Source organism: Lolium perenne, chromosome 5, assembly GCF_019359855.2.
Source record: "Lolium perenne isolate Kyuss_39 chromosome 5, Kyuss_2.0, whole genome shotgun sequence".
In the NCBI taxonomy this organism is placed as follows: Eukaryota; Viridiplantae; Streptophyta; class Magnoliopsida; order Poales; family Poaceae; genus Lolium; species Lolium perenne.
Window position 1 is genome coordinate 150,359,326 of NC_067248.2, and position 23,583 is coordinate 150,382,908.

Genomic DNA, 23,583 nt, shown 5'->3' on the forward strand with positions numbered 1-23,583 from the left:
GTGAAGATGCGCCGAAGAAGAAGCTCTCCATGGTGGATTATGGGGGAGCAATCCACAAGACTTCGTCAAGCAAGCACAAGCAAAAAGGCGTTCCATCTTGTTGCAGTCAAGATCGTCATCATCGAGCTCAAGTGGAATGTGCAAGTATAAGGTTTGCTCTTGATAGGGTTTCTTTCTCACCTTATCATAGAATAGTTGGAGACCGGTTTATAGTTTTGTTGCCGTACTATCAAGAGGGCTCTCGAGTGAGTAACTCGAACGTATCGTTCGGAGAGAGCTCAAACCTTTGCATCCATGCATCATCTTTCTTGGTGGTTATTTGGATCTTATCCATGTGATGTTTTAGAGCTTGCGCTTATTCACATGACAAGCTCTAGTTCATCGAAAACGGATTTCACATAAATCAGTTGTTGTGTTTTCGAGTTTGGTGCATCACCTTTCTTGGTTATTATTTGGGTCTTATCCATGTGATGTTTTAGAGATTGTACTTATTCTCATGACAAGCTCTAGTTCACCAAGAATGGTTTTTGCACGGGCAACTTGTTGCATTTTCAAGGTTGGAGGTTTTACGGGTATGTCTTTTTTAGATAGGTCAAACCTTTCGTCATTTGTTTCTATCCTCCCTTGCTGGACTATGATGGTTCCCTGCATGATCTTGTAGAGATTGTTACTAGCTTCGAAACAAGCCCAAGATCATCAAAATCGGAGTCCGGATGCTCAAGTTATGATCATTCTCGTTTTGGTGTTTCTGCAGTTTTCGGGGGGGGGGGGGGGGGATATTCCGGCCCGGATTCAAAATATCCGGCCAAATATCCGGCCCCCTTACTGCGAGCAGTTTTCTCAAGTCTGGCCCGGAAAATCCGGCCTGAGCATACCCAAACGGTCATATTTCGATGGGAGGGGTATTTAAGCACCCCTTCTTCCTCCTTGGGCTGGTTGGTTCACTCTCTCTCTCTTCCCTCCATTGTTGTCCTTCAAAGCTTGCCCTAGTTCTTGATTCCTCCCATGATTCTTGCATATTCTTGAGGGAAAGGAGAGAGGAGATCTAGATCTACATCTTCACCAATCAAATCCCTCTCTTTGTGAGGGGAACCCACTAGATCTTGATCTTGGAGGATTTTGTGTTCTCCTCTTTGTTCTTCCTCTTTTATTCCCCCGATAGCTTTTGTAGATTTGTTAGAATTTGAGAGAGAAGGATTTGAGCATCTTTGCGGTGTTCTTGCCATTGCATTTGGTGCATAGGTTTGAGTTCTTCACGGTGGTTCGTGGTGGTGAAAGCAAGAAGGTTGTTACTCTTGGGTTCTTGGAACCCTAGACGGATTCTAGGCCTTTGTGGCGGTTTGTTGGGAGCCTCCAATTAAGTTGTGGATGTGTGCCCCAATCTTTGTGTAAGGCCTGGTTTCCGCCTCGAAGGAAATCCCTTAGTGGAACCGTGACCTAGGCCTTTGTGGCGAGGGTCACCGGAGATTTAGGTGAGGCGCCTTCGTGGCGTTCGGTGTGTGGTGTGAGGACCGCATCTTGGGGTGAGGCCTTTGTGGCGTTGGTGTGCATCGAGCAACCACAACTCAAGGTGAGCCTCTTGTGGCGTTCGGGAGCACTAAGCCACCGCACCTCTCCACCGGAGATTAGCACTCGCAAGAGTGTGAACTTCGGGATAAATCATCGTCTCCCGCGTGCCTCGGTTATCTCTATACCCGAGCTCTTTACTTATGCACTTTACCTTGTGATAGCCATCGTGCTTGAAGTTATATATATCTTGCTATCACATACTTTCTTGTATTGCTTAGAATAAGTTGTTGGTGCACATAGGTGAACCATAGTATATAGGCTTTGGGCTTGACAAAGTAAACGCTAGTTTTATTCCGCATTTGTTAAGCCCATCTCGTAAAAGTTTAAATCGTCTATTCACCCCCCCTCTAGGCGACATCCGTGTCCTTTCAATGGCACACGGTGGAGAGCGCGGAGGAGCTCTGGACCATGGCGGGGAAGGCAGCAGGAGTTTGAGCGGGGTGGCGCGTCGGCGCGGCCTGGTGGCGGAGAAGAAAGTTCCCGGCTTGGAGACGACGACGCGGAGGATGCCCATCCAGGAAGGAGTTTATGGCGCATCGGCCAGCCGCTTGCTCGTCACGAGCATGGAGGTGCCACCCTCGGTCGTGCCGGCGTGGAGGTTGGAGATCAAGGCAGGCCCGATCTGGGCCTTCACGAGACCGATTGGGCCTTCAGGGTTGGGTCGTCCACGGCTGAAACCTGTAGCGGGTGTACACCGGTGTGGATGGTCCTGCCCTTGCCGGAGGAGGTGGGAGGTTGCAGTTCTTCGTCAGGTTTGGAGGTGGAGTGGCTGCGTTTCTATCAGTAGTGTGTGGTGTCGGAGGACCATGGCTTTGCGGCTACAACGATGGGTGCTGCGGTGGCAACGGTTTGAGTCTACAAGACGGTGCTGCCCCAACCCTTCGAGGTGTGGGACTGGTGACGACCTGGATGAAAGTCCTGCTTGGCAGCTGTCGAGCAGGCGGCCACGGCGCCTGTGGGTGTCGGATCCTTCGGTGGAGGCGTCGCCGAGGTGCGTCACCATCTTCCTCACTCTCTTGGAGTTGGTAGGGGCCTACGGGTGAAAGCCTAGATTCGGAGTAGGATCGACACGATGGCGGTGTTCTCGACATCATCTCTCCGTTGGGAGCATCGTGTTTGGAGACACATCATGGAGGTTCTTCATTGCGCTCCTCCGGTGTTACCGCTGTCCAAGCTCGAGATGCAGCGGCGCAATGCACATCGTCGGCGGCAAGTCCAAGACGGTGTCTTCCTCGAGGTTCTTCAAGTTCCGCCATCCCCTTGCCACTTCATTTTAGGCATAAAGAGTGGATGGTTCGTTGACGAGAGAAGTTATGTGGAAGGGGTTGTTCTTTGGAGGTGTCCAGCGTCGGTCGAAACGCGGCGATGTTTCTCAGTTTTGGGCAGGCTCTTTTGCGTTGTAGTTGTGTTGTCGTGGTGGCTATCTTCGGACTAGCTTGTGTGTGGAGTTCTTGCTATGCTCGTTGTTCGCAGCGAGTTAAAGCATATCTTGTACTTGCATTTCTGATTTCTATAAAAATATGGTACGTTTTTGGCGTACTCTCAAAAAAAAAAGATAATTGAAGGACCTATTGCGGTAAGAAAGTACCAGGAGCTGCTTAGCAAATAAAATTCATCGTTGTCGGTTATTACCGTTCTGTTAACAAGTTAACATAGCTTTGAGTTTCTTCTGCTAGTTGCCTAGTTACATAAATCATCAGTAACAGTCCAGATTAGGATCACATGGATTCTTGAAATGGACTATACAATTGAAAACTATATTAGGCCATCATTAGATGATAAATATTCTTACTCAATATTTGAACACATGAACCAACTTTAGGTTATACTGAAGGTCGTACAATGCACATCAAAAAACAATTAGTATCACAATAAGCAATAATCTGGCATTCCTACCTGAGCAGCAATGCTATAGTGAATCTTGCAGTAAGTCTTTGGTACAGGAAATTAAACTTTGCCTGGGAGCATACATGCAAAAGATTTATGAGCACAGTTTCATATGGTTTAATCTGCTCCGTGGAACACTATTTTGAGCCTAACAATGTATGCTGATTGCCCCGTTATCTCTCATACAGAGCGTATTAGCTCGGATCTCACGAGTGCGTACCATAAGCTAAACAGTCATGCACGCACTACATGAAATCCTATGTAAAATGTATCAAGTTGTAAAATATTATACAATCAACCGTCATACCCCACTCTCTCCTTTTGCAATCTAAATCTGAACTCTAATGAATTCTATTCTCGAAGCCAAAACAACTAGTCTGAAGCATGCCCTACCACCTGAAGATCCTACGCACGGTGTCGAGGAGACGGCGCCACAAGCTCACCCGGAGCTCCGTCGCGTCCAGTGGTTCCACGTGAACCTCGACGAAGTTAGAGAAGGCCTTGCCCAGAATCCACCTCTCTGCTACGCCGACTTGGTTATCAACCACCAAAACGTGGAGCTCGTGGGTCTCGTTCTGGTCGTGCGGGCGGGTGTCGGACCTGTCGTGCCGGGGCTGGTGCCGCCGGCGCCCCTGGTGAGGCTGGGCAGTCGGCTTGGGCCAGAAGCGGTATCCTGCACATACCACACAGTGACGGCCTCCACCTCTATATCCTCTTGGGATTCCTCGATACACCCGATCCTCCGGCCCTGGAGCATTGTAGTCATCATCCACAATAATTCCTCCCAAAAGTGGCCCCTCCATGCGGATCAACTTTGCTATTTTGTCCTCTGAAATTGGGTGCCGACCAGTGTTCTTGTGGACCTTCCAGCTCTTCACCTGGAGTCTGCAGGGCTTCCAACCAGGCACGCCAGGCACTGCAGACCCTCCAGCCTGCTGGATCACCTGCAATACTCTCTCCTTATTCGCACCACATCTAGGGGTCCACACGCGGTGCTGCACGCAGAGATTCTTCAAGTCTTCCGCCGTTTGGGCTGAGATGCTGTAAGGAAAAGTTTTGAATCCGTGTCGCCTCTCAAAATCCAATCGGTGGCGGGCCTCCAGGCAGACCAGGGTGCCGCAGATCGAACAGGTACCTGAAATTTGACAATGTAGGAGTGCATTGTTGTCAGCAGCCGGCAAGCACACGTTACACACGTATGTACGCACAAGATCTTTACTACTCACCATCGTTCTGCTCGAGAACATTTCGTATGACTCCATCCCAGTACCAGGCGCCCCCCACATCCACTGGGTATCCCATCAGCTTGTACACCCACTTGCCGAGTTCGTACACCCAATACATTGGCCCCAGTTTAATCGCAAGCCTGAGCCGCGCCATGAAGACGTCGCGAGAAGCATAGGCCATGAAAACGTCCGTGGCTGCCATCTTGGCGCCACCCGCTCCAACGACGACGCAACCCTCAGCTGAAGAAGAACAATAGCAACAGTTTCACTAAATTCGATCCTCCTGACACTAGAATGTAGTAAATTCGATGCACGCTAGCTAACCTGTAAATTCCATGTAGTGCCAACAGTTTCAGCCCAAGAGCTACCAGTTTCAACCAATCTTTCCATCCATCAAAATTAGAATGTAGTAGAACTACTGAATTCAATCTACACATTCCTGCTCCTCAGAGACTTCAGATTCCCAACATACATTCCTTACCCGCAAAACCAGTGGGGATTTGGAGGGGAGTCTCACCTTGAATCCCGATCAGTCTCCGGCCTGCTCGGTCCTCGGCGCCGGCGTCGGCTTCGGACGACCTGACGCCCCCTGCGTGCTGCAGCAGAGCGCCTTCCAGGTCCTTGACGCCATCGCCCACACAGACATCGCCGGGGAGCCGCCGCCCCACACACACACAGCAGCTGCCTCGCAGGTCGTCCTCGCCTACACGCATCCCCGGCGAGCGCCCGTTGCAGGGGAGAGGGCTCTGCAGAGTAGCAAGAAACGTCATTCAGCTGCAAACAAACTTGTCAAAATGGCCAACGGCCGAATCCAAGAATCGGGCAACTCACCGCAGTAGCACCCGCCTCCGGCCCATCCAGCGAAGCTCTCCCCGCCGGCGTCGAGGAGCGCGGGGGGGCTCCGCAACCGTCGCAAGAAGCACAGGCCATGAAAACGTCCGTGGCTGCCATCTTGGCGTCACCCGCTCCAACGACGACGCAACCCTCAGCTGAAGAAGAACAATAGCAACAGTTTCACTAAATTCCATCCTCCTGACACTAGACTGTAGTAAATTCGATGCACGCTAGCTAACCTGTAAATTCCATGTAGTGCCAACAGTTTCAGCCCAAGAGCTAGCAGTTTCAACCAATCTTTCCATCCATCAAAATTAGAATGTAGTAGAACTACTGAATTCATTCTACACATTCCTGCTCCCTAGAGACTTCAGATTCCCAACATACATTCCTTACCCGCAAAACCAGTGGGGATTTTGGAGGGGAGTCTCACCTTGAGTCCCGATCAGTCTCCGGCCTGCTCGGTCCTCGGCGCCATCTCCCCTGCCGGCGTCGGCCTCGGCCGACCGGACGTCCCCTGCGCGCTGCAGCAGAGCGCCTTCCAGGTCATTGACGCCATCGCCCACACAGACATCGCCGGGGAGCCGCCGCCCCACGCACACACAGCAGCTGCCTCGCAGGTCGTCCTCGCCTACACGCATCCCCGGCGAGCGCCCATTGCAGGGGAGAGGGCTCTGCAGAGTAGCAAGAAACGTGATGAAGAAGAAATCAAGAAACATTCGGCTGCATGCAAAGAAAGTCGTGAAAATGGCCAAAGGTCGAATCCAAGAATCGGGTAACTCACCGCAGTACCACCCGCCTCCGGCTCCGGCCCATCCAGCGAAGCTCTCCCCGTCGGCGTCGAGGAGCGGGGGGCTCCGCAACCACGCCTCGACGTGCTCCCGCGGCGCCGGCGCGGCCGTCGTGGCGAGGATGGAGTCGTAGGCCGAGCCGCACGGCGCTGGCGGAGGGTGGCGCCCTCCCGTTCCTCCTCGGCGGCGAGGTGCGCGCGGCTCCGCGGCAACGCCTCGTCGTGGTCGCCCGGCGCCGGCGCCGGCGCGTCGGCGGGGATGGGGATGAGGTAGTCGGCGCGGTGGAAGGGCGCCGCGTCCTGCGACGCCCGCCGCTGGCGGAGGGTGGCTTCCTCGGCGGACACATTGGCCGCGGCGTTTCCGACGCTGAAAGCGGCGACCTCGCCGTCGGCGTCGTGGATGGGCTCACGGAGAGGGCTCTCGCCGGCGTGCACGCGGTTGAGGGGCTCCACCTCCATTGGAGCTGGGGACGAGGTGGCGGTGGGTTTGTTTCTTTATTTTCTTGATGATTGATCTCCGGACTCCGGCGGCGGAGATGCGGGGCCAGTTTCTTGGTTTCTCACACGAGGGAGGGAGGGATTTTTCTTTTTCTTTTTCTTTTTCTTTTCCGGGCAGAGTATTTATTAATACAGAAAACTCAGGCATACAAATGCACTTTGCACAAAAAAAAATCAACACACCATTTCGTATGACAACTTCTGACATGTTACCAGAATTACAAGCTTGCTTTCCATCTTGCCATGAGGGCATGAGCAATGGTGGCATACACAACTAGCTGCTTCATGTAAAAAAGTTCTAAGAAGCAACATGGTGAATTTTATCTCTCCAATGGAAGCTACAACTTTAGTCAGAAAAAAGAGAGAAGGGACCCCACAAATATGACACTATGTATCTCTTTCTCTCTCCAAAAATCATGCGTTTAGGGCTTAAGATCCCACTTCTTGAAGAGGAGGCTACTTCCTCATCTGAACCTAATTTGGACCACCCGAACCTAACTAAAGGTGTGAAGCAGCACCTCTAGGGCAGTGCATTGGGCATGCCCTGACTGTGCCCCAAAACTTCATAGTTAGCCGATAAGATGTGCATAATATATCCAGGAGTGCGGCGTTTTGAAGACCGAGCTACATTTAGCTTTTTATTTTTAAGGACTAAAAATTCGTATTTCAAAGTTTTAACAAAAATTGAAATAAAATCCTGGAGGTAGCCAATAATGTATGCTACAATGGTACAAAATTTCAATGCAAATTAATTTGTATTATAGGCTACACGAAATTGACAAAATCTGACAAAATTACTAGACTTGAAATGTGTACTATTCACTATTACAATTGTCAAAATTTGTTATTTTTTTGTAGCCTAGAATATAAAGTAGTTTGTATTGATATTCTAAACCATTGTAGTATGCATCATTGGTTATCTCTAGAATTTTGATTTAGATTTTTTAAAATTTTGAAATACAAATTCTAAGTGCTTGAAAATAAAGGGCTACGTTTAGCTCTGCCTCCGTTTGAAGTTTTCCATTATCCAGTGATTATCATTGATAGTGAATACTGTAACCAGTAAAGTACATTTCGGAAATGCTCTAGGTAGAAAGAGCAAACCGTCTACAGTTGAACCCATAACAACAACAAACAACAACCAAAAAATGGAACCACTGTGCTGCAATAAACTTACAGCGCTAGTAGTACCAAAATGACTTCTCCTGGTAGTGTAGCTTCCGTGGTTGTGATCTTCAGCAGAACATCACAGTAGGACCAACCACACTCTTCCGTTACTTGTTAGGAGACTTCAGAACCTCCCAGCTCAGCCGCATGTGTACCGGCAACGGAGCAACGAAGCTGAGCTTCTCGAGACCCGAGAAATCACGATCCGCGTCCTCTGACTGCAACCCTTGGATGGCGGCTGAGATATCGGGGAGCATCATCTGCTTGCAGTGTAGATGCAGCTGAGGCTGCTCCTCCGCGACGCTTCCGCCACCCTGGACAAGGCCAAAGGGAAGCCTCCGTCTCCTGAGCAGCTCCCTGTCAACGGTTCGCGGAACAGGGAGAGGCGCCCAGTTCTGGTGCGCTTGGCGTCCGTACTTGTAGTCCCCAACGATCGGTGTTCCAAGAACCTCCGCACAGTGGACTCGGAGCTGGGCGGGTTCCAGCAGAAAAGAGAGCAAGTTTTCTAGCGGTGAGTGTTGTTCTGACGACGCTTTGCAAACAAAAATAGAGATAAACGTCTGCCTAGGAAATTTACCTGATGCTTTCTTCCGGTAAGGGGAAACAATTCTAACCAAGTGAACCCTACAATCATTAGCAAACCCAACTGTTTTTATAGATACGATGATGGTTAACACCCAAGTGGTTCAAAGCTACAAGTAGTTTGTAATGGAATTATTCTACTATGTGTCTTTTACTTCTTTCGTACTCAATGTACTCTTATTCAAATATTGTGTTACTTTGCTTGCTGGATACTGATGATTTACCAAACACAGCTTAACCAAACACCTGGTACTTTGGTTGCTGAACCTATAAGCTATGATTACTATCATCATTCAGGGCAACCTAAAGATGTACTGTAATGCTAGAAAACATACAAAATACTATCATCAATAGAGTCAGATGAATTTTTCATTTTTACCTATATATTACATGTTACTCTGGTTTTCATTAACTGAATTCTTTTTGCGCATAGCATTTGGCAGTTGATTGATTCTTTTCTAAGCGCAATGTGATGCTATTACTATTTATACAGTATTACGAGGCATGGGAACTGCAAAATTTATCTCATGCATCTAGTTCTAATAAAAAAAATCTATAATGGCAAAAAAAAAGTAGTTATATTAAAATATGTGCGATGTTGAAACTTTATTCCGGGCATAGTTGTCTATTCATTCCCAGTTTCATAAATCTGCATGTGACATGTATTGTTTGACATTCTTATGTTACTGGTCAAACTGATGCATTATGCTACTGAAAAATCATATTGTATGTTTAGAATAAATTGCTATCTTGACATATAACTGCTACCAGTCTTTCATTTTGTCAGAAAAGTAATGTTTATTTTTCAACACTTGACAGACAAGATTATAGTTTGCAAACCTTGGGGGCAAGATTCAATCACTCTGTACTCTGTCAAAGCATCCTGAACAGAAGTAGTATTTGGACCAGCTCTAACTGTCAGACGTTCAGACTTGCCGTCTTGTAATAAAACCTGTAAAAGCCAGACCTCCATAAGATAGTACTCTATCCATTAATTTTTACAAGGCGCCCATGCATTTTAAGATAAAGCCTTCTAATTTTGAACAACAATTTCTCCAGCAATGTATAGGTTTCCTGATACAAAAGTTGTACCATGAGATTTGTATTTCACAGTACTTCGGATGTAGTCATGATTTTGCAGTTTTAAACCAATATATAGGAAAAAGTCCACCTGACCTCCTGAGGTTTGGGACCGAGGCAAAAACTCGCTGAACTTTAAACCAGGTAGCCAGCCCCCAAATTGTCAAAAAAAAAGGTAACCAGCCCCCAAATTATTCATTACTGTTCAAATAAAACCCTGAGGTGGTTTTGGAGGGTGGTATTGCATACATGGCATGAATCAGCAAATGAATAGGCCCAGATATCAATAAGTCTCTTATCCTTCTCCACTTCTTCCACAATCTTGGCTTCCCTGGAACACACTAGCCAGCACAGCAGCGACACCGGTGGAGGAGCAATGGCGGTAAGGCTCACGTACGGATCTGATAGAGGTAATTGCAAGGACTTAATCTGTGGTTGAGTTGGACCAGGAGGTCACCAGAGCAGCATCCCCGATGAGCTCAAGGGGCAATGGATGACCATGTTTGGAGAAGAGCATGCTAGGGTTCCCTGTCCTGCATTTCCATGTGCGCTAGTGTTTATTCAGTATGTTTTGTCATCACCACCTAATGAGCCACGTCTAGGCCATACAACACCCTGAAACCACCTCAAGGGGTTATTCGAATGGTGTTGAATAGCTTAGGGCTGGCTATCTGGTTGTGCAGGGGGCTATGTTGACTTGACTCTAAACCTCAGGGGTAAAGTGTAATTTTTTCCAGTAATAATACATTATACAAAGAATTAATGGTCAAAGCTCAATTTACAAAACATGCCAAGCTAAACCATAATTTATACAGACAAATACCACTGATGCTCAAGCTACTAGATGAACAAACAACATGGGAAATATGAAGAGTTCAGAGAATGAGATGGATCAAGATTCAAGACAAAGTGACAGAGGAAAATCCAACTTCCTGACAGAGGAGATTGCCCCATACTCACATACCTGATCGCCCCACCTACACTAAGCATTTGGCATATACCCACAAGTGTATTCAAATTTTAGAATTAACAAGAAGGGGACTATATGCTCAATTAGTTTTGTATTATTAAAATAAAACACCAATTTATATCTTAGCTTATGGAAGAAAAAAGTCCCCTTCTTGTAAAGTAAACATATAATGTATCTGAACTGAATTTAGAGTTTATTTCTGACTACATCTCTTGTCAATGAAGCTGCACGTTTCAAAACTATAAAGAAAATCAATGCTAAATAGAAACAGCAAGGGAACGGCAACACATATTCTTACGAACCTTCGCAAGTGGGGCTGACAGTAAACCCTTGGGATGTCTAGGTGTTCCTATCACAAGTGCAACATATTTTCTTTGCAATACTTGTTGAGTACCCTTCACAGAAAACATATGAGTATCAAGATAAGTATATGAATAACTGTGCAGCTGCATAATATATAATATGGTGCGAAATTCAATAGCAACATTGAGAAACACAGTAAAAGCTACACTGAACTTACATCAGCTAAAGCATCAGCAGTTTTCTCACGAAATATAGCATGCAAAATGGAAGCGCTAAGTTGAGTTCTACCCAGAACAAGGACACCACTGCAATCCCTATCAAGCCTGTGGACCTGATGAAGTACATAAGAGCATCAATAAACATGCAACAAATGCACAAATTAACACAAACAAATTGTTTCTTCAAATATAGCAATGCCATGCTAAACTTGCACAGGTACTACAAATGGAAAGAGATCTTGACTAATTATACATACATAGTATCTTACTTATCGAAAGTCCATACTACGCATAGTCTTCATTTGCATGATAACATAAACATAAACTGCTAACACATAATTAAAAGTTTATTAGGTTGAATCAGAATGGAATGTTCGCTTAATTGAGATGGTCTACCTTGGTATATTTAATATCCAATCCTCCCATGTTCTTCTGAATGAAATAGTTTAGCAAGCACAACACTACCGAAACCATTATCTTCTCAGAATGCTTAGGCTATGTCTTTCTACTTTTAATTTTTCTATAGCAATGATAGGTGATTCTATACTCTCGGGAAGTAAATTTTTTTTAATGAAGGATACAACAGGTTTGCGCAATACTTCAATGTTTACAGCTTCTGCTACAATTAGCAACTGAAATGTACTGAACTCACCAGGCGAGGTGCATCAGAAGAATTTTCTTCAAACATCGGGGCTAATACATCTATACTGTTTTTAATGCCAACACCACCCTACAAATAGAGAAAAGAAAAGCTTTATTAAGCATCAAAAGTCTCATGAAACTTCAGGAAATAAATACGCCAGCATAAAGTTACCTACTTGCACCGGCATTCCATGGGGCTTGTTGACCACAATGATGGCTTCATCCTGAAGGAATTCCAAAGAGCATAGGAATTATTTTAGAATCCATACAAATTAAAATATTCTTTTGCAGATAATATAGATCAAAACCTTGTGAATCTCAAGGCTACGCAAAAACTCGATCTCATTTCTGTTATCAAATTTCCTGGTCTTCTCGGCAACAGAAGATTCTTGAACATTAATAGGTAGAAAAAGGGTATCGCCAGGCACTAGGTGATCTTTCGCCGAAACCTTCAAAAATGGAAACAGAAGTCACGTACTGCCACTCTGTCAGAGAGCACACCATACCAGTAAAAATATACGCTCTTGAATCCAATGGCATAGAATCAACTAGAATTTACAGTCCTCTACAATCTCATCCTACATTCTACATCGGTATCAAGTTTGTATTCTGCAGTAATCAAATCAAAACACAACACGTATGTTAGAGCATCTCCACTCGTCCCCCCGACGAGGCCCCCGAGCGACGTTTTTTCCATCCGGACGGCGAAATTCGGCCCAGTCGCGCCCCCGGTTCCTCGTTTTCGTCCGGATTTGGCCCTTAATCCATCCGGCGAGCCCACGCCACCCCCGGCCCCCCGGGGCGCGCTCGGGGACTCCGGATGAAAGATTTTGGCGCGAAACGGCGTGTGGACCCGCGTAGTCGGCGACTGGAAAACCAAATCCTGTCGATTTTCCCTCCAATTTGCTTGCATATCCCCATTCCCTCCAATTTGCTTGCATATCCCCATTCTCTCCCGCCGAAATCCCCCAATCTCCTCGTCTTCCAGCTCCAGTTCCTGGCGGCGTCTTCTCGTCCACCACCACTCTCCTCCTCGTCTTCTCGTCCACCACAATGCCGCCGAAGGCGCAGGCGAGGAAGATGCGGGCGAAGAAGACGAAGCCGCCGGCCATGTCGAACGCCGAGTGGGCGGCGGACGAGAAACGGCGCGAGGTGGAAACAAGCGCCAGGGCGGAGAGGGTGAAAAGAGCCGCCGCCAAGAGGTCGGCGGAGGCGGCCCAGGACGAACAAGCGAGGCTGATCAGCATGGCCTATAGCGGCGGCATGTTCCCCGGCCAATGGCCGACGCAAGGTACAACAAGTTCCCCGTCTTCCTTCTCGCCTTCGCTGTACTCGCCGTCGCCGACTGCCGTGTTCCAAGAGGGCGCCTACGTCCAACCGTCCAAGCCCACACCGTCGCCGCCCGAGCTTGACGTCGGCGGCGGCGGCCTGTTCGAGGGCACCTCGCCGTCCCTTCGACGAGGGCCGCTCACGTTCGGTGCGATGGCTGCGCCGAACGAATTGGAGTTCCACGAGATGATCACCTCGGCTCGACCGCCGCCGGCTGCGAGCCCGGGGTTCTTCATGACCGCCGCGCCGCTGCGTGCCCGGGGTTCTTCACGCAAGAGGAGACGAGGGCGACGGCAGCGTGGCGGCGCGCAACGAGCATCGGGAGGATGTTGCCGACGGAAGCCAAGCCGTCGAAGAAGAAGGCGAGGAAGAAGAAGAGCCAATCGAAGCCGCCGCCAACCCGTCGAAGGGGAAGAAGAAGAGGAAGAAGGACTCGCCGCTGCCGAACCGCGTATCAAATGGACGCCGAAGGAAGAGGAGTGCCTCGCCGAAGCTTGGATGACCGTGTCCACGAACGGCATAATCGGGGCCAATCGGTCGTTCGACACATATTAGCTTCGATCAAGCGGGCGTACGAGGAGCGCAAACTCGTCGATCCCTACTTCAACAAGACGAACATGAACGTGTTCCGGGAGACAAGGCAATGGCCACCCATTGGGGGCTCATGCAGACGGCGTGCAGCAAATGGCACGGCATACAGAAGGAGTGCGAGAAACGGCCGATCAGCGGCCACGACTTGGAGCAAAAGGTATGCTCCGTCGACCCTGCATCACCGAGGTACATCGTCGTTAGCTGACCCGTATCGCCGTGCTCTTTTTTCCCCAGCTGTGCCGAGCTTTGGACATGTACACGGACGACACCGGCCTGCAGTTTAAGTTCCTCAACGTCTACGCCCGCCTCGAGAACTGCGAGAAGTGGAAGGAAGTCCGCACGACCCTCTCGAAGAGCAAGACCGAGCAGTACAACCCCGACGCTCCGGCGGCAAGCGCGCGGAAGGGCGCCCGAACTCGGCCAAGAAGCTCAAAGAGCTCAAAAGACGGGCAATCCCGCCGACGGGATGCGGCGTCGATCGACAAGTGCCGGGCCGACTTGAGGACGCACGCCGACGGGAGGAACGACAAGTTCGACGGCGAGGTGGCGGGAGATGCTCGCCAACCAAGGCGTCCGGATCGCCTGCTGAGACGACGGCGGCGGCGAAGAAGAGGAACACGGACTTGGCGTTCCTCATGGGCGGCGGCGACATGGAACCGATGGACGAGGAGACGAGGAATTGGTACCGGGGGCCACCGCGGCGACATCCTCCGAGCCACTCCGGCCGATCCTTCGTCGTCTACGCCGGCTCCTACCTCGTCTGCCTCACCATCTACCTCGCCGATCGCGGCTGCTTCGACGTCCACTGCCGCTGGTTCATCATCCGACGCCGCAGCCGCTTCGGCCACGACGTGTGAGGAAACTGGTCCGTCGGACACCGCCGTGCCGGCCGGGACTGCCGACGAGCCTGTTCCCGTGTAATTTCCCTCCGATCGCCGATCTGTGGCTGATCCTTTTGCTCCTTTTGCCGATCAACTGGCCGTACTTGTAACGCGGGACGGCGGTTTGTTTGAATTTAAACTCTATCCGCCGAACTCCGGGTGGACGACTGGAAATACGGTACTCCCCACGCCTTAATTTCGTCCAATCCGGCGGTAGTTTCGTCCGGATTTGGGCGTGGGGAGCGCCAACGAGTGGGGATGCTCTTATGATGCAGTGTAATGAATCAGACCTTGTAGTATGAGACAAATATGGCATGGCTGCATGGAGAAATACTGGAAAGACACCATCACATGAATGATGAATGCAATGGGCAAAAATAAATAAATAACGCTCAGCAAATCCCTCATATTTATCCGAGCTAGACCACACACATACAACAAAGAGTATGAACGCTATATTTGTAGTTCCATAGACAGAATTATGAATGAGAATGACTCATAGTTGGGTTTTCAATTTTGTTACGTGTAATTATCTGGCCATGCCAACTAAAGTGGTTATATTGCATCTTAGAAACTAATAACAAGTTATATAGGTTTTCAGTTAAGTATTACGTGAATACTAGGTGATGTTGAAATGTATTATCTCACTCGAAATTTCAGTCAATAGCATTATTCGTGTATTTAAAGTATGATGTATGGTGAACTACAAACGACACAGAACATATGTTTCTAATTAAAACTGTCGAGAATTTCTAATCTTCATTACCCTTTTTAGCCGGAATTGCTCAGCGCTAGCATCTGCGGAAGATGTCTCGGCCGTCATAGCATTCTTCTTAACCTGCCAGCCAGAAAACACAATTAATATCTTCTTAGAAAAAGTTTTAACTTCATAGTACTCGTGGAGAAAAACATGTGAGACTACAGAAGTCGTTAAAAGTAAATAAAATAATAAAACTTCATTAGGTTTTGCATAGTAAGAGGAAGCAATTCAATGGCACATTTGGTCGAGCACGTGGTGCACACCTTGCGAAGGCGGAAGAGCTTCTGCACCAGCGAGGCCGGCAGCTGGGGGCAGCACCGCCTGACCCACTTGATAGCGGTGGAGTTGGAGCCCCCTTCTTTTTCATCTCCTCCTTCCCCTCGAAAGATGGCTCTCGCCGCGGCGGCGGCATCGACCGGCGCGAACGGTGGGAGCTCCATCCATCGGTTCTTGTTCCCCTTGTCCGGCCCTTCGCTCTCCTCGCCGACAGTATCTAGAGCATCGTGCCTCGCAGCTGCGGTGGCTAGGCCGGCGTACGGTTGCTGCAGCCTTGGCACGGCGCCGCCGGCCGCCGGCCTTCGGAGTAGGAGGAGCGCCGCCATTCTCGTCGTCATACGGAACACTTCTTTTTTTGATAGGCACCTCCTTGTCTTTGGGATGGAGCGTCCCCAGCCGTTGGATCCATTTATACACGGGACATTTACACATATGAAGATGAAACCTTTGGAATGTAACGGAAATCCATAATGTTTACACAAAATATGTACTCCCGGAGTGAGTAGAATAAGAGTGAATTCCACTTTTTACCTTAGTTATGCATTTATAACATTAACCAAGTGAAAATTTGTCCGAATTACCCATTTTGAAAGTTTTTGGACCCTCGTTTTGTCATGGTGTCTTTTAGCGAAGGTGTGAGGTGGTGACCGGGCTTCAAAAATGTCAGAACAACGACGAGGAATGGAGCAGTTGGATAGATCTCCAATTTTTTTTATCGCACCACATCGATGTAACATGCCGGTCCTATCTAACGAAAGCATGCAAAATGTGAAAGTAGGGTAAAACTGTGTTTAGAGTCTTCTAAATGGGATATTTCGATCTAAATTCCACTAAATAGAGAGTGGATAAAAAGTGGAATTCAATCGTAGAATAATGATCGAGCTTTCTCTCTATAAAAGATATCTAGGATACTCTCAGGAGGAAAAATGTCCACACACGTGATCATTGCACACATGCGCAAGCTTATATACAATTTCATAATACATTCTTTGTATATGATTTCACAATATTATTTTTATAGAACTCACTTTAGGGTATGTAGTTCTCCGTACTTAATAATGAAGTACATTAAAAATTATAAAGAGGTATAATTATATATATATATACATACATAATAGTACTTCAATCATACTACCTCGGTTCCGTTTTAATCGACCCTAGTGCTGTCCGCGTGGACGAGTAAATAGGTACTTCCTCGCGTCAATTAGATCGGAACGGAGGGAGTAATTCAGAAAAGAATAAGAAAGAACAGACCACCACTGTACAGACGTATTACACACAGGCGTGCACGACAAGTCCTAATAGCTACTGTGCAACGATGCATTTGCCCGAAGAAACCTCATCAGGTCGACGTAAACATCATCCTTCGCCTTCACGCTCATGACGAAGTCAATGTGGCCGTAGTCACCAATGTACAATAGCTCCGGCGTAGTCCTCAGCTCCTTGACAGTACGCTCGACATCCGTTACATCAGCCAGTGCATCGAGACCACCATATCCCATCCACATTCGCAGTGATTCCGGTATGCTGCTTAGGTCAAACGGAGGAGGGGCCAGCTGACCGTAGCGCATCAAATTTCCCCACAGTCCGTAGTCATACCTTGCAAAAGTGCCCTTCCTGATCACTGCATGAAAGAGCAAATAAAAATCTTGTTTTAGGATGATAAAAATGTTATTACATCATATGCAGCAAGTATTTCTGCAAGTAATGCAGCATCAATGGCAACAAAGGGAGTTGTAGACTGAACTCAAGAAAACATGGGTTTTCATCTTTGTCCTACCTGCACAGATCGTTCTAATTTTAGCAGCAAAGCAACTGCAACGAATGACACTCTTGCAGAGTTGCCTGAGTTAATTCTTACTGTTGGATATGTTGTTGCTGGTCTAAGCGTACAGAGTAAATGGCAGTTGGACTGCTGTTATGGAACTATGGATGGTATTTTATTGAACAGAAGCTTTTGACGGCATATTACCAGAACCGGGCATCTTTTAGTGCTACATCACCAATCTTCCATTTTGGATCTTTGCTTCAGGTGGCAACAGGTACCCGTGCAGTTACTTTTTTCCAGATAAATAAACTAAAGCTTTCTCCACCGTGAACTGAAGTAAACTGTAGAGGTTTGAATGACTTGTCATTTATCAGTGCTGGGGGTCATAGTGTCATAGTCATACTAACCCCATCAAGGTTGTTCAATCCATCAACTTCTCAGCTGAGCTGATCCCTATAAAATATCCTCCTAAAAGTACACATCAATCAACTTCAGACAGTCCCCAGTCTGCAATAGACTCTTATATCCTTGTCCAGTTCTAACTTCAAAGTTTACTACGTACTCGGACCTTGTTCCAACAGTAGGGGAAGTAATTGAAATCCTCATGTCACTGGTCTGCAAATCTACTCAATTCGGTGGTTTTGGAGGTTAAAGCCCTCCACCACAACCATGCGATGACAGTGTGATGATGGTTCTAGTGTTATTATCGCAAAGTCTGAAATGCTGATACCAGGTGAATCCAACTTGCCTGAATGTTGCAGTTCTAAGATTATGGAGACAGACACACATCAGAAAGATCAAATGTGCTTGCAAGCAAGCATAACACATTCAAAAGGATTGAATAAAAGGAGGTAAATGTGGACACCATATGCGACTCTCAGTTGCAACCTATAAAATAAGGGGAAATAATGTTCCAAGACATATTGCCTAGACAACTTAAGAATTGGACATCAGACAGAAAACATACTCTCAAATAGATGACGTAAGTTTTTGGTTGATGATGGATGAGGTTCGTATTCCAAGTAATAGTCAACCCTTGATCCATTGAAGCAACAATTTTCCCCTGAAAAAGTATGTAAATTAAACCAAAATAAGAGTGCGGTTCAAATATGCTACACTATATGCAACCAGCACAGAAAATGTGTTGTTCAGTCATCAACATATCTTCTGATGTGATCTATTTGGATTTTTACAAGGATAATTATATCGCCATATCTTTCGAATGAAGAAAGATTAATATTTAAAACATAATTTATGTAAATTTCTGTATCACCATATCAGAAGTATCGAAAGAGGAAAAACAATTGCTCTTGTGTCATGTCATGCATGTTCTACTATTAACGAAACAAAACAGGGTTAGAAATTTCTAACCGAAATCAAACTGTCATTCCAAGTTGTGGTGAAAGCTACTCAACTTCAGTCCTTTTGTCATACTAAAGCAGTGAAACCTACCAGGATAATGCTTGAGATTATTGCTCAAAATTCTACATGTGCTATTGACTTTAAGATTTCCGCACAAAACTATTCTCACTTTCAGAGCCTTTTGAATTTGAAATCTACAGAAAGTAGTTTAGCAACATGCAGTTTTTGTTAGAGATAAGGGAGCGGACTAACCTATTGGTTGTCTAGAAATATATCCGCAGGATTATTTGCTATTTTATCTAACTAGTTAGTCAAGTTGCTATTTGGATTGATCATGTCAATACTGGTTAGGGGAGTCCTCCATATAAGGAGGTTTCTTGTAGTCATTATTCTCAGTCTCAGGCCAGAAATAAACCAGAGTTCCCTTGTCCATCTCTTTTCCCTGCCCTTGTGGTGCGGTTGCCGCCGCGTCACATCAGCCCAGGGACACCTCTATCAGCCCAAAGGGCCCTTACCAAAACACACACAGCAGACATGGCTACAGACAATGAAAATTTTCTTCCGATGCCAACCTGTTCTCCACTTCCACCCAAAGTCCCACTGCTCCCCCAATACTGGCACATAGCAGTTTTGCCTCCATGTGAATCTCGCAGAACCAAGACTCTGTCCAGTTCTCAGACTCACCAAAATGAGTACATTGAATATATACCTCACCATACATCGGAAACATGAGGTTACTGATGTAAATCACTCGTTCTCTAGCTCGTTGGCCATCGCTGTCATTTCCTGTTGTATTCACCACAGGGATAGTGGACAACCCAGCTAGAGAGTTACCGATAGTTATTTTTCCGGATCATAAAGTTCATTCTATTCATCTTTATATTACAATATGTAGGTTGAAATTAGCTGTTGATTCTCAGCTGATCGCCACCCACCAACAAATTCGTCCGCAATTGTCATATATGGTGTTTTAGTGGCGGGATTATTTGGGAATGGTTATGTTTTACTCCCTCCGTCCCAAAATGTAAGGCACAATTTATTTTGCACGGTCTTTAATGCACACTTTGATCACTAATATGTGCCAAAGTATATGGATTAGGAATGTACAAATGATATACAAAATTCTTTCATTTCATATATGTTTATATTAATTTTGTGGACATACTATTAACGGAAATTCAATTCAATTATTAGTATAAATCATAGTTAAGTTGTAAACTTGTTGACTAGCAAAAATCAAGGGTTCCTTACATTTTGGGATGGAGGGAATAGTGCATATGTAGTGCACGTTTGGATAACTGAACAGTAGAACTCAAGCCATAACAAATCTAGGGCAATCTCATCACTCTCTTATACCAAATAGAAATACATAACAAATATGTAAGTAACAATTCAAAACCTGTTATCGAAGACAACAAATCGTTGCAGTCCACATGTCCATCATCGCATAACGAATCTACTATCTGAACCCCCATATCGCTGTTCACCGAGTTGGACAATTACAATCACACCCAGAGATTAAAAAAAAGGCCAGGGAAATAGGTGACATACCTCCGGAAGTTCAGCTGATGGATGCCCATGGTAACAAGCATCTATGTCAAATAGCACCATAAGTCAGTTTGGAAGTTATGGCATTTATTGGATGCATTTCTTCAGAGAATAGTATATCACCTGGTCAAGATGCATGGCAACTGCTCTGACAACAAAACGAGCACTAACATGATCAAGGTAAGTAATTGGACAAAGAAGTGCAGCAGAGCTAATCATCTTTGCAATTTCAGGCAATGTAAAAGCAGCCAAACCCATAATAGTCCCCTGCAAGAAAAGGAAAATATATGTTACTACCAATTGTTTTTGGACTTGTAACAAACCTTTCTGATTCAAACCCTGGCAGTTTACCTGTGAATGTCCCACGTACAAAATTTTGGACTGTCTAACTGTATACACATAGCTTAACATTGCCAGAAGATCATATTCAGCAAGCTCTTGCCAGCTCCAATCCCAGAAAAGCTGCAGAGTTTCACAGGATAAGTCAGAATCAAAGACTAGAACCAGTTTGAAGTTGTGCTGTGCAGGCTGCACAATGGAATCTAGTTACAGGAGCTTACGAATTCCATGTTATTGTAGGAAAAGTGTGCTTAGAAGTAACTGCATATCCAAAACAAGAAAAAGCTTGGGAAGAGCTATCACCGGTGTTCAGCGGACCTAAACCAATGGGATCATGGACTGGTTAGGGGTGCGGCTTAAAGCACCAAAGGCAGGCGGCTTATGCAATTTAACCAAATTATAATAAAAAGTCTCATTTTGCGTGAGTTCCAGCATGTGATAGAGGTCGATTCTGCACACCGCACTATTTTTGCTACTATGCAGTTAGGCGGGTTGTCAAAGCACAAGGTACTGTACACATCCTATGTATTCCTGTTTGCACAAAGTCGAGTTTCACAGATTATATTCACCTTATCATGAACAGTCAAAGTTGAATGACCTTTACTCCAGCGTGTTCCACGAACATTGCCAATCCAAACATCAAAGCCATTATCAGCAAGGATATATCCAAGCGACTGTTCAGCAGAATTTATGAACCATGTGTCTCCTCCCTGTCCAAGATTTGGATCAAGCAACGAATTTGAAAATGGAGACTGATGTTATAGTTTAAAGTGATCGCGTAAAGGTAATTGAAGCTAAAAACTCCAGCATCTACAGAAACATCTAGATATGGAAGGAATTGCAACTGCAACTTAATACAGTCAGAAGCTAAGAGACACATGGTTGTAATGAGAAAAACCTGAAAAAGGCCGTGCTGAAGAAAAACCGGAGGTCCAGCATTGTCAGCAACTCCGTTTTTGCCATGCGGAATATGCTGAAGAGATATTAGAAAGCCATCACTTGTTTCAACCTGCAAGAAAACGAAATTAAGATCCATATACAGAAGAGTGGCAACTACTCTACATGCTAGTGACATGAGAATCTTCTGTTCAGTTCATACTTGATGAACTTCAGTAATAGGAAGGAAAGGAAGAAAAAAAAGAACACCATTTTTTAAGAGGGTAATGACATTTGGTAAGAAAAAATATGAACAATGCAGGAGACTGCATGTGGCATTTGGTTGGTTTTCTCAAGACTAATTGATCTAACTACACATAACAACACCTTCATTCTCATCAGCAACAAGCTTTCACCGTAAGGTAGTTTATTGGATCAAAAACACTATTAGAAAGATATGCATGTGGTTAACGGACTTTACCCATGAAGTGGTAGGATTGTAGTAGCATTTAATTATTCTCCTGCACATTACATTCCCTGCTTTTAGCAGAAGTTGATGGCAAGGGCAGCGTTTAACGCTACTTGGCACTGGCTTCAGTCATCAACCTTGAAGAGGCCAAAGTGATTGGTATATCGTACCGAATCTTCTAATCATTTCGTAAGCGAGCATGGAAAATCAGTCCCATGTAGTGCAATAAAAATGATTACTTAAGGGATACTCCTTGGCAGTCTTACCATATCGTGCTATGTAATGGAGGAGTAACTAAGGATTACATGGAGCCTAATGCAAGCTAAATGGGGGAGATACACACAAAAGAACCACAGAGTCTTTTTCTACTGGTCTGACACCCTCATAATCTACCTTGTTCCCACTTTATATCTAATTACTCGGAAGCACGATTCATGAGACATGAGCAGCCATGAACATGTTGGATCTGCTAGGCAGCGTATCCCATTCCTTCCCACTAATTCATCCTCACTGATTGCGTCCTCTCTTTCTACACTCTGGCATCATTATGAGCAGAAGTGCCGCAATCACGTATCTTGTGAAAACGGCAATGCAGGATGGTTGTGCAGTAACTAATTTTTCAATACTCCGTAGTTGGTTAACATTCTGCAGAGATATTGGTGCTAAAATGAGGGGGGGCTCCCTCCATCCCCTTAAATATGTCCTAAATTTGCATGTATCTAGACACTGATACATCAAAATGGGACGGAGGGAGTATTACAGTATAGCTCTAATGGAAGTACGTTAAGTAAAGATGGATGTGACAAAGCCTGTTGCCGTACTGAAACTAGGACTTGAGGTAGAGAGGAGTGTAAGCACAGTCAGCCAGTTAGTGTGTGTTTGCTTCGAGTTGAGACCAAGGATATGATATGCTTTGCTTGAGAGTAAAGGAGTTCCATGACCGAGTAATTGTTGCTCCCAATTCATCTGAGAAACACACTAGTACTAACATTTTCGGTTTTTTTTGTTTGTTTTTGTTTTCCTACGAAGAAAGAATTGCGTGTGAACGGAACTGGAACAACGTCTCCACCGTTTCAGCTGGCAAGAGGACAGAAGAACTCTGCCTGCCGTGTAACAGCACGCAATCCTACGTATACGCGTATGGTATCAATTCGGCTGTCCCCGGTCATTTTTTTGGTGCTGGCTGGTGGATTAAGATCAGGAACGTACACAATCGTGGGTCAACTCCAAACAGACAAGCAGCAATCCCCTTCGTAGTTCACTTCGCTTCGCTAGAGGTAGAGGAAATGGTGGAAATCTGTAGGAGGCGACACGCACGAGAGGAACCGAGGGGAGGAGGTATAACAGCAGGGGTGGACGTACGTACGGTGTGCTCGGTGCACGGGTAGCCCAGCGGCAGGAGCAGCTCCTCGCAGAGCCCGCCGGCGTCGGCGGCGCGCGGCACGGCGCGGCGGAGGGCGGCCGAGGCGGGGGAGGACCCGTGGGCCGCGCCGGAGACGCAGCAGCAGAGGAGGAGGAGGGTCGAGGCGAGCGCAGCGGCGGCGGCGGCGCCTCCTCCCGAGACCGCCAGCGCCATCTCGGTCGGGTGGTCGGGTGGTCGGGGCACGGCGGGGCGGTT

General features: G+C 46.5%; 3 protein-coding genes across 3 annotated transcripts; all 3 read right to left on the minus strand.

Annotated features, from left to right (window-relative positions):
- Window positions 1-3,521: 3,521 nt before the first annotated feature.
- On the minus strand, window positions 3,522-6,821 carry LOC127300244 (uncharacterized). The gene is made up of 7 exons (XM_071820036.1): window positions 6,301-6,821; window positions 5,950-6,190; window positions 5,514-5,671; window positions 5,200-5,428; window positions 5,007-5,121; window positions 4,683-4,922; window positions 3,522-4,591 (listed from the first exon to the last, which is right to left on the minus strand). The coding sequence occupies exons 1-6, from the start codon at window positions 6,763-6,765 to the stop codon at window positions 4,919-4,921; spliced, it is 1,212 nt and encodes a 403-aa protein (XP_071676137.1). The 5' UTR covers window positions 6,766-6,821; the 3' UTR covers window positions 3,522-4,591; window positions 4,683-4,918.
- An 823-nt stretch (window positions 6,822-7,644) lies between these two features.
- On the minus strand, window positions 7,645-15,978 carry LOC127300246 (RNA pseudouridine synthase 4, mitochondrial). Its single transcript, XM_051330339.2, has 10 exons — window positions 15,591-15,978; window positions 15,334-15,405; window positions 12,075-12,215; window positions 11,943-11,990; window positions 11,777-11,854; window positions 11,124-11,237; window positions 10,906-10,998; window positions 9,394-9,505; window positions 8,549-8,595; window positions 7,645-8,441 (listed from the first exon to the last, which is right to left on the minus strand). The coding sequence occupies exons 1-10, from the start codon at window positions 15,939-15,941 to the stop codon at window positions 8,079-8,081; spliced, it is 1,419 nt and encodes a 472-aa protein (XP_051186299.1). The 5' UTR covers window positions 15,942-15,978; the 3' UTR covers window positions 7,645-8,078.
- Window positions 15,979-16,640: 662 nt separating this feature from the next.
- LOC127300247 (triacylglycerol lipase 1) lies at window positions 16,641-23,583 on the minus strand. Its single transcript, XM_051330340.2, has 9 exons — window positions 23,332-23,583; window positions 21,519-21,629; window positions 21,190-21,330; window positions 20,633-20,743; window positions 20,405-20,548; window positions 20,285-20,325; window positions 20,133-20,212; window positions 18,339-18,434; window positions 16,641-17,227 (listed from the first exon to the last, which is right to left on the minus strand). The coding sequence occupies exons 1-9, from the start codon at window positions 23,539-23,541 to the stop codon at window positions 16,902-16,904; spliced, it is 1,260 nt and encodes a 419-aa protein (XP_051186300.1). The 5' UTR covers window positions 23,542-23,583; the 3' UTR covers window positions 16,641-16,901.

What these genes read in the sequence shown, in the direction of transcription:
- LOC127300244 (XM_071820036.1), bottom strand. Translation starts at nt 6,765, where the DNA reads ATGGAGGTGGAGCCCCTCAACCGCGTGCACGCCGGCGAGAGCCCTCTC. An exon ending in GAGACTGATCGGGACTCAAG is followed by an intron (nt 5,672 to 5,949) that starts GTGAGACTCCCC and finishes GTTCTTCTTCAG; the next exon opens with CTGAGGGTTGCGTCGTCGTT. An exon ending in CGGAGGCGGGTGCTACTGCG is followed by an intron (nt 5,429 to 5,513) that starts GTGAGTTGCCCG and finishes GCTACTCTGCAG; the next exon opens with AGCCCTCTCCCCTGCAACGG.
- LOC127300246 (XM_051330339.2), bottom strand. Translation starts at nt 15,941, where the DNA reads ATGACGACGAGAATGGCGGCGCTCCTCCTACTCCGAAGGCCGGCGGCC. An exon ending in GTAGCCTTGAGATTCACAAG is followed by an intron (nt 11,991 to 12,074) that starts GTTTTGATCTAT and finishes GAATTCCTTCAG; the next exon opens with GATGAAGCCATCATTGTGGT. An exon ending in TGTCAGCCCCACTTGCGAAG is followed by an intron (nt 9,506 to 10,905) that starts GTTCGTAAGAAT and finishes TGGCTTTTACAG; the next exon opens with GTTTTATTACAAGACGGCAA.
- LOC127300247 (XM_051330340.2), bottom strand. Translation starts at nt 23,541, where the DNA reads ATGGCGCTGGCGGTCTCGGGAGGAGGCGCCGCCGCCGCCGCTGCGCTC. An exon ending in TTCAGCACGGCCTTTTTCAG is followed by an intron (nt 21,331 to 21,518) that starts GTTTTTCTCATT and finishes AATCTTGGACAG; the next exon opens with GGAGGAGACACATGGTTCAT. An exon ending in CATCAGCTGAACTTCCGGAG is followed by an intron (nt 20,213 to 20,284) that starts GTATGTCACCTA and finishes CTCGGTGAACAG; the next exon opens with CGATATGGGGGTTCAGATAG.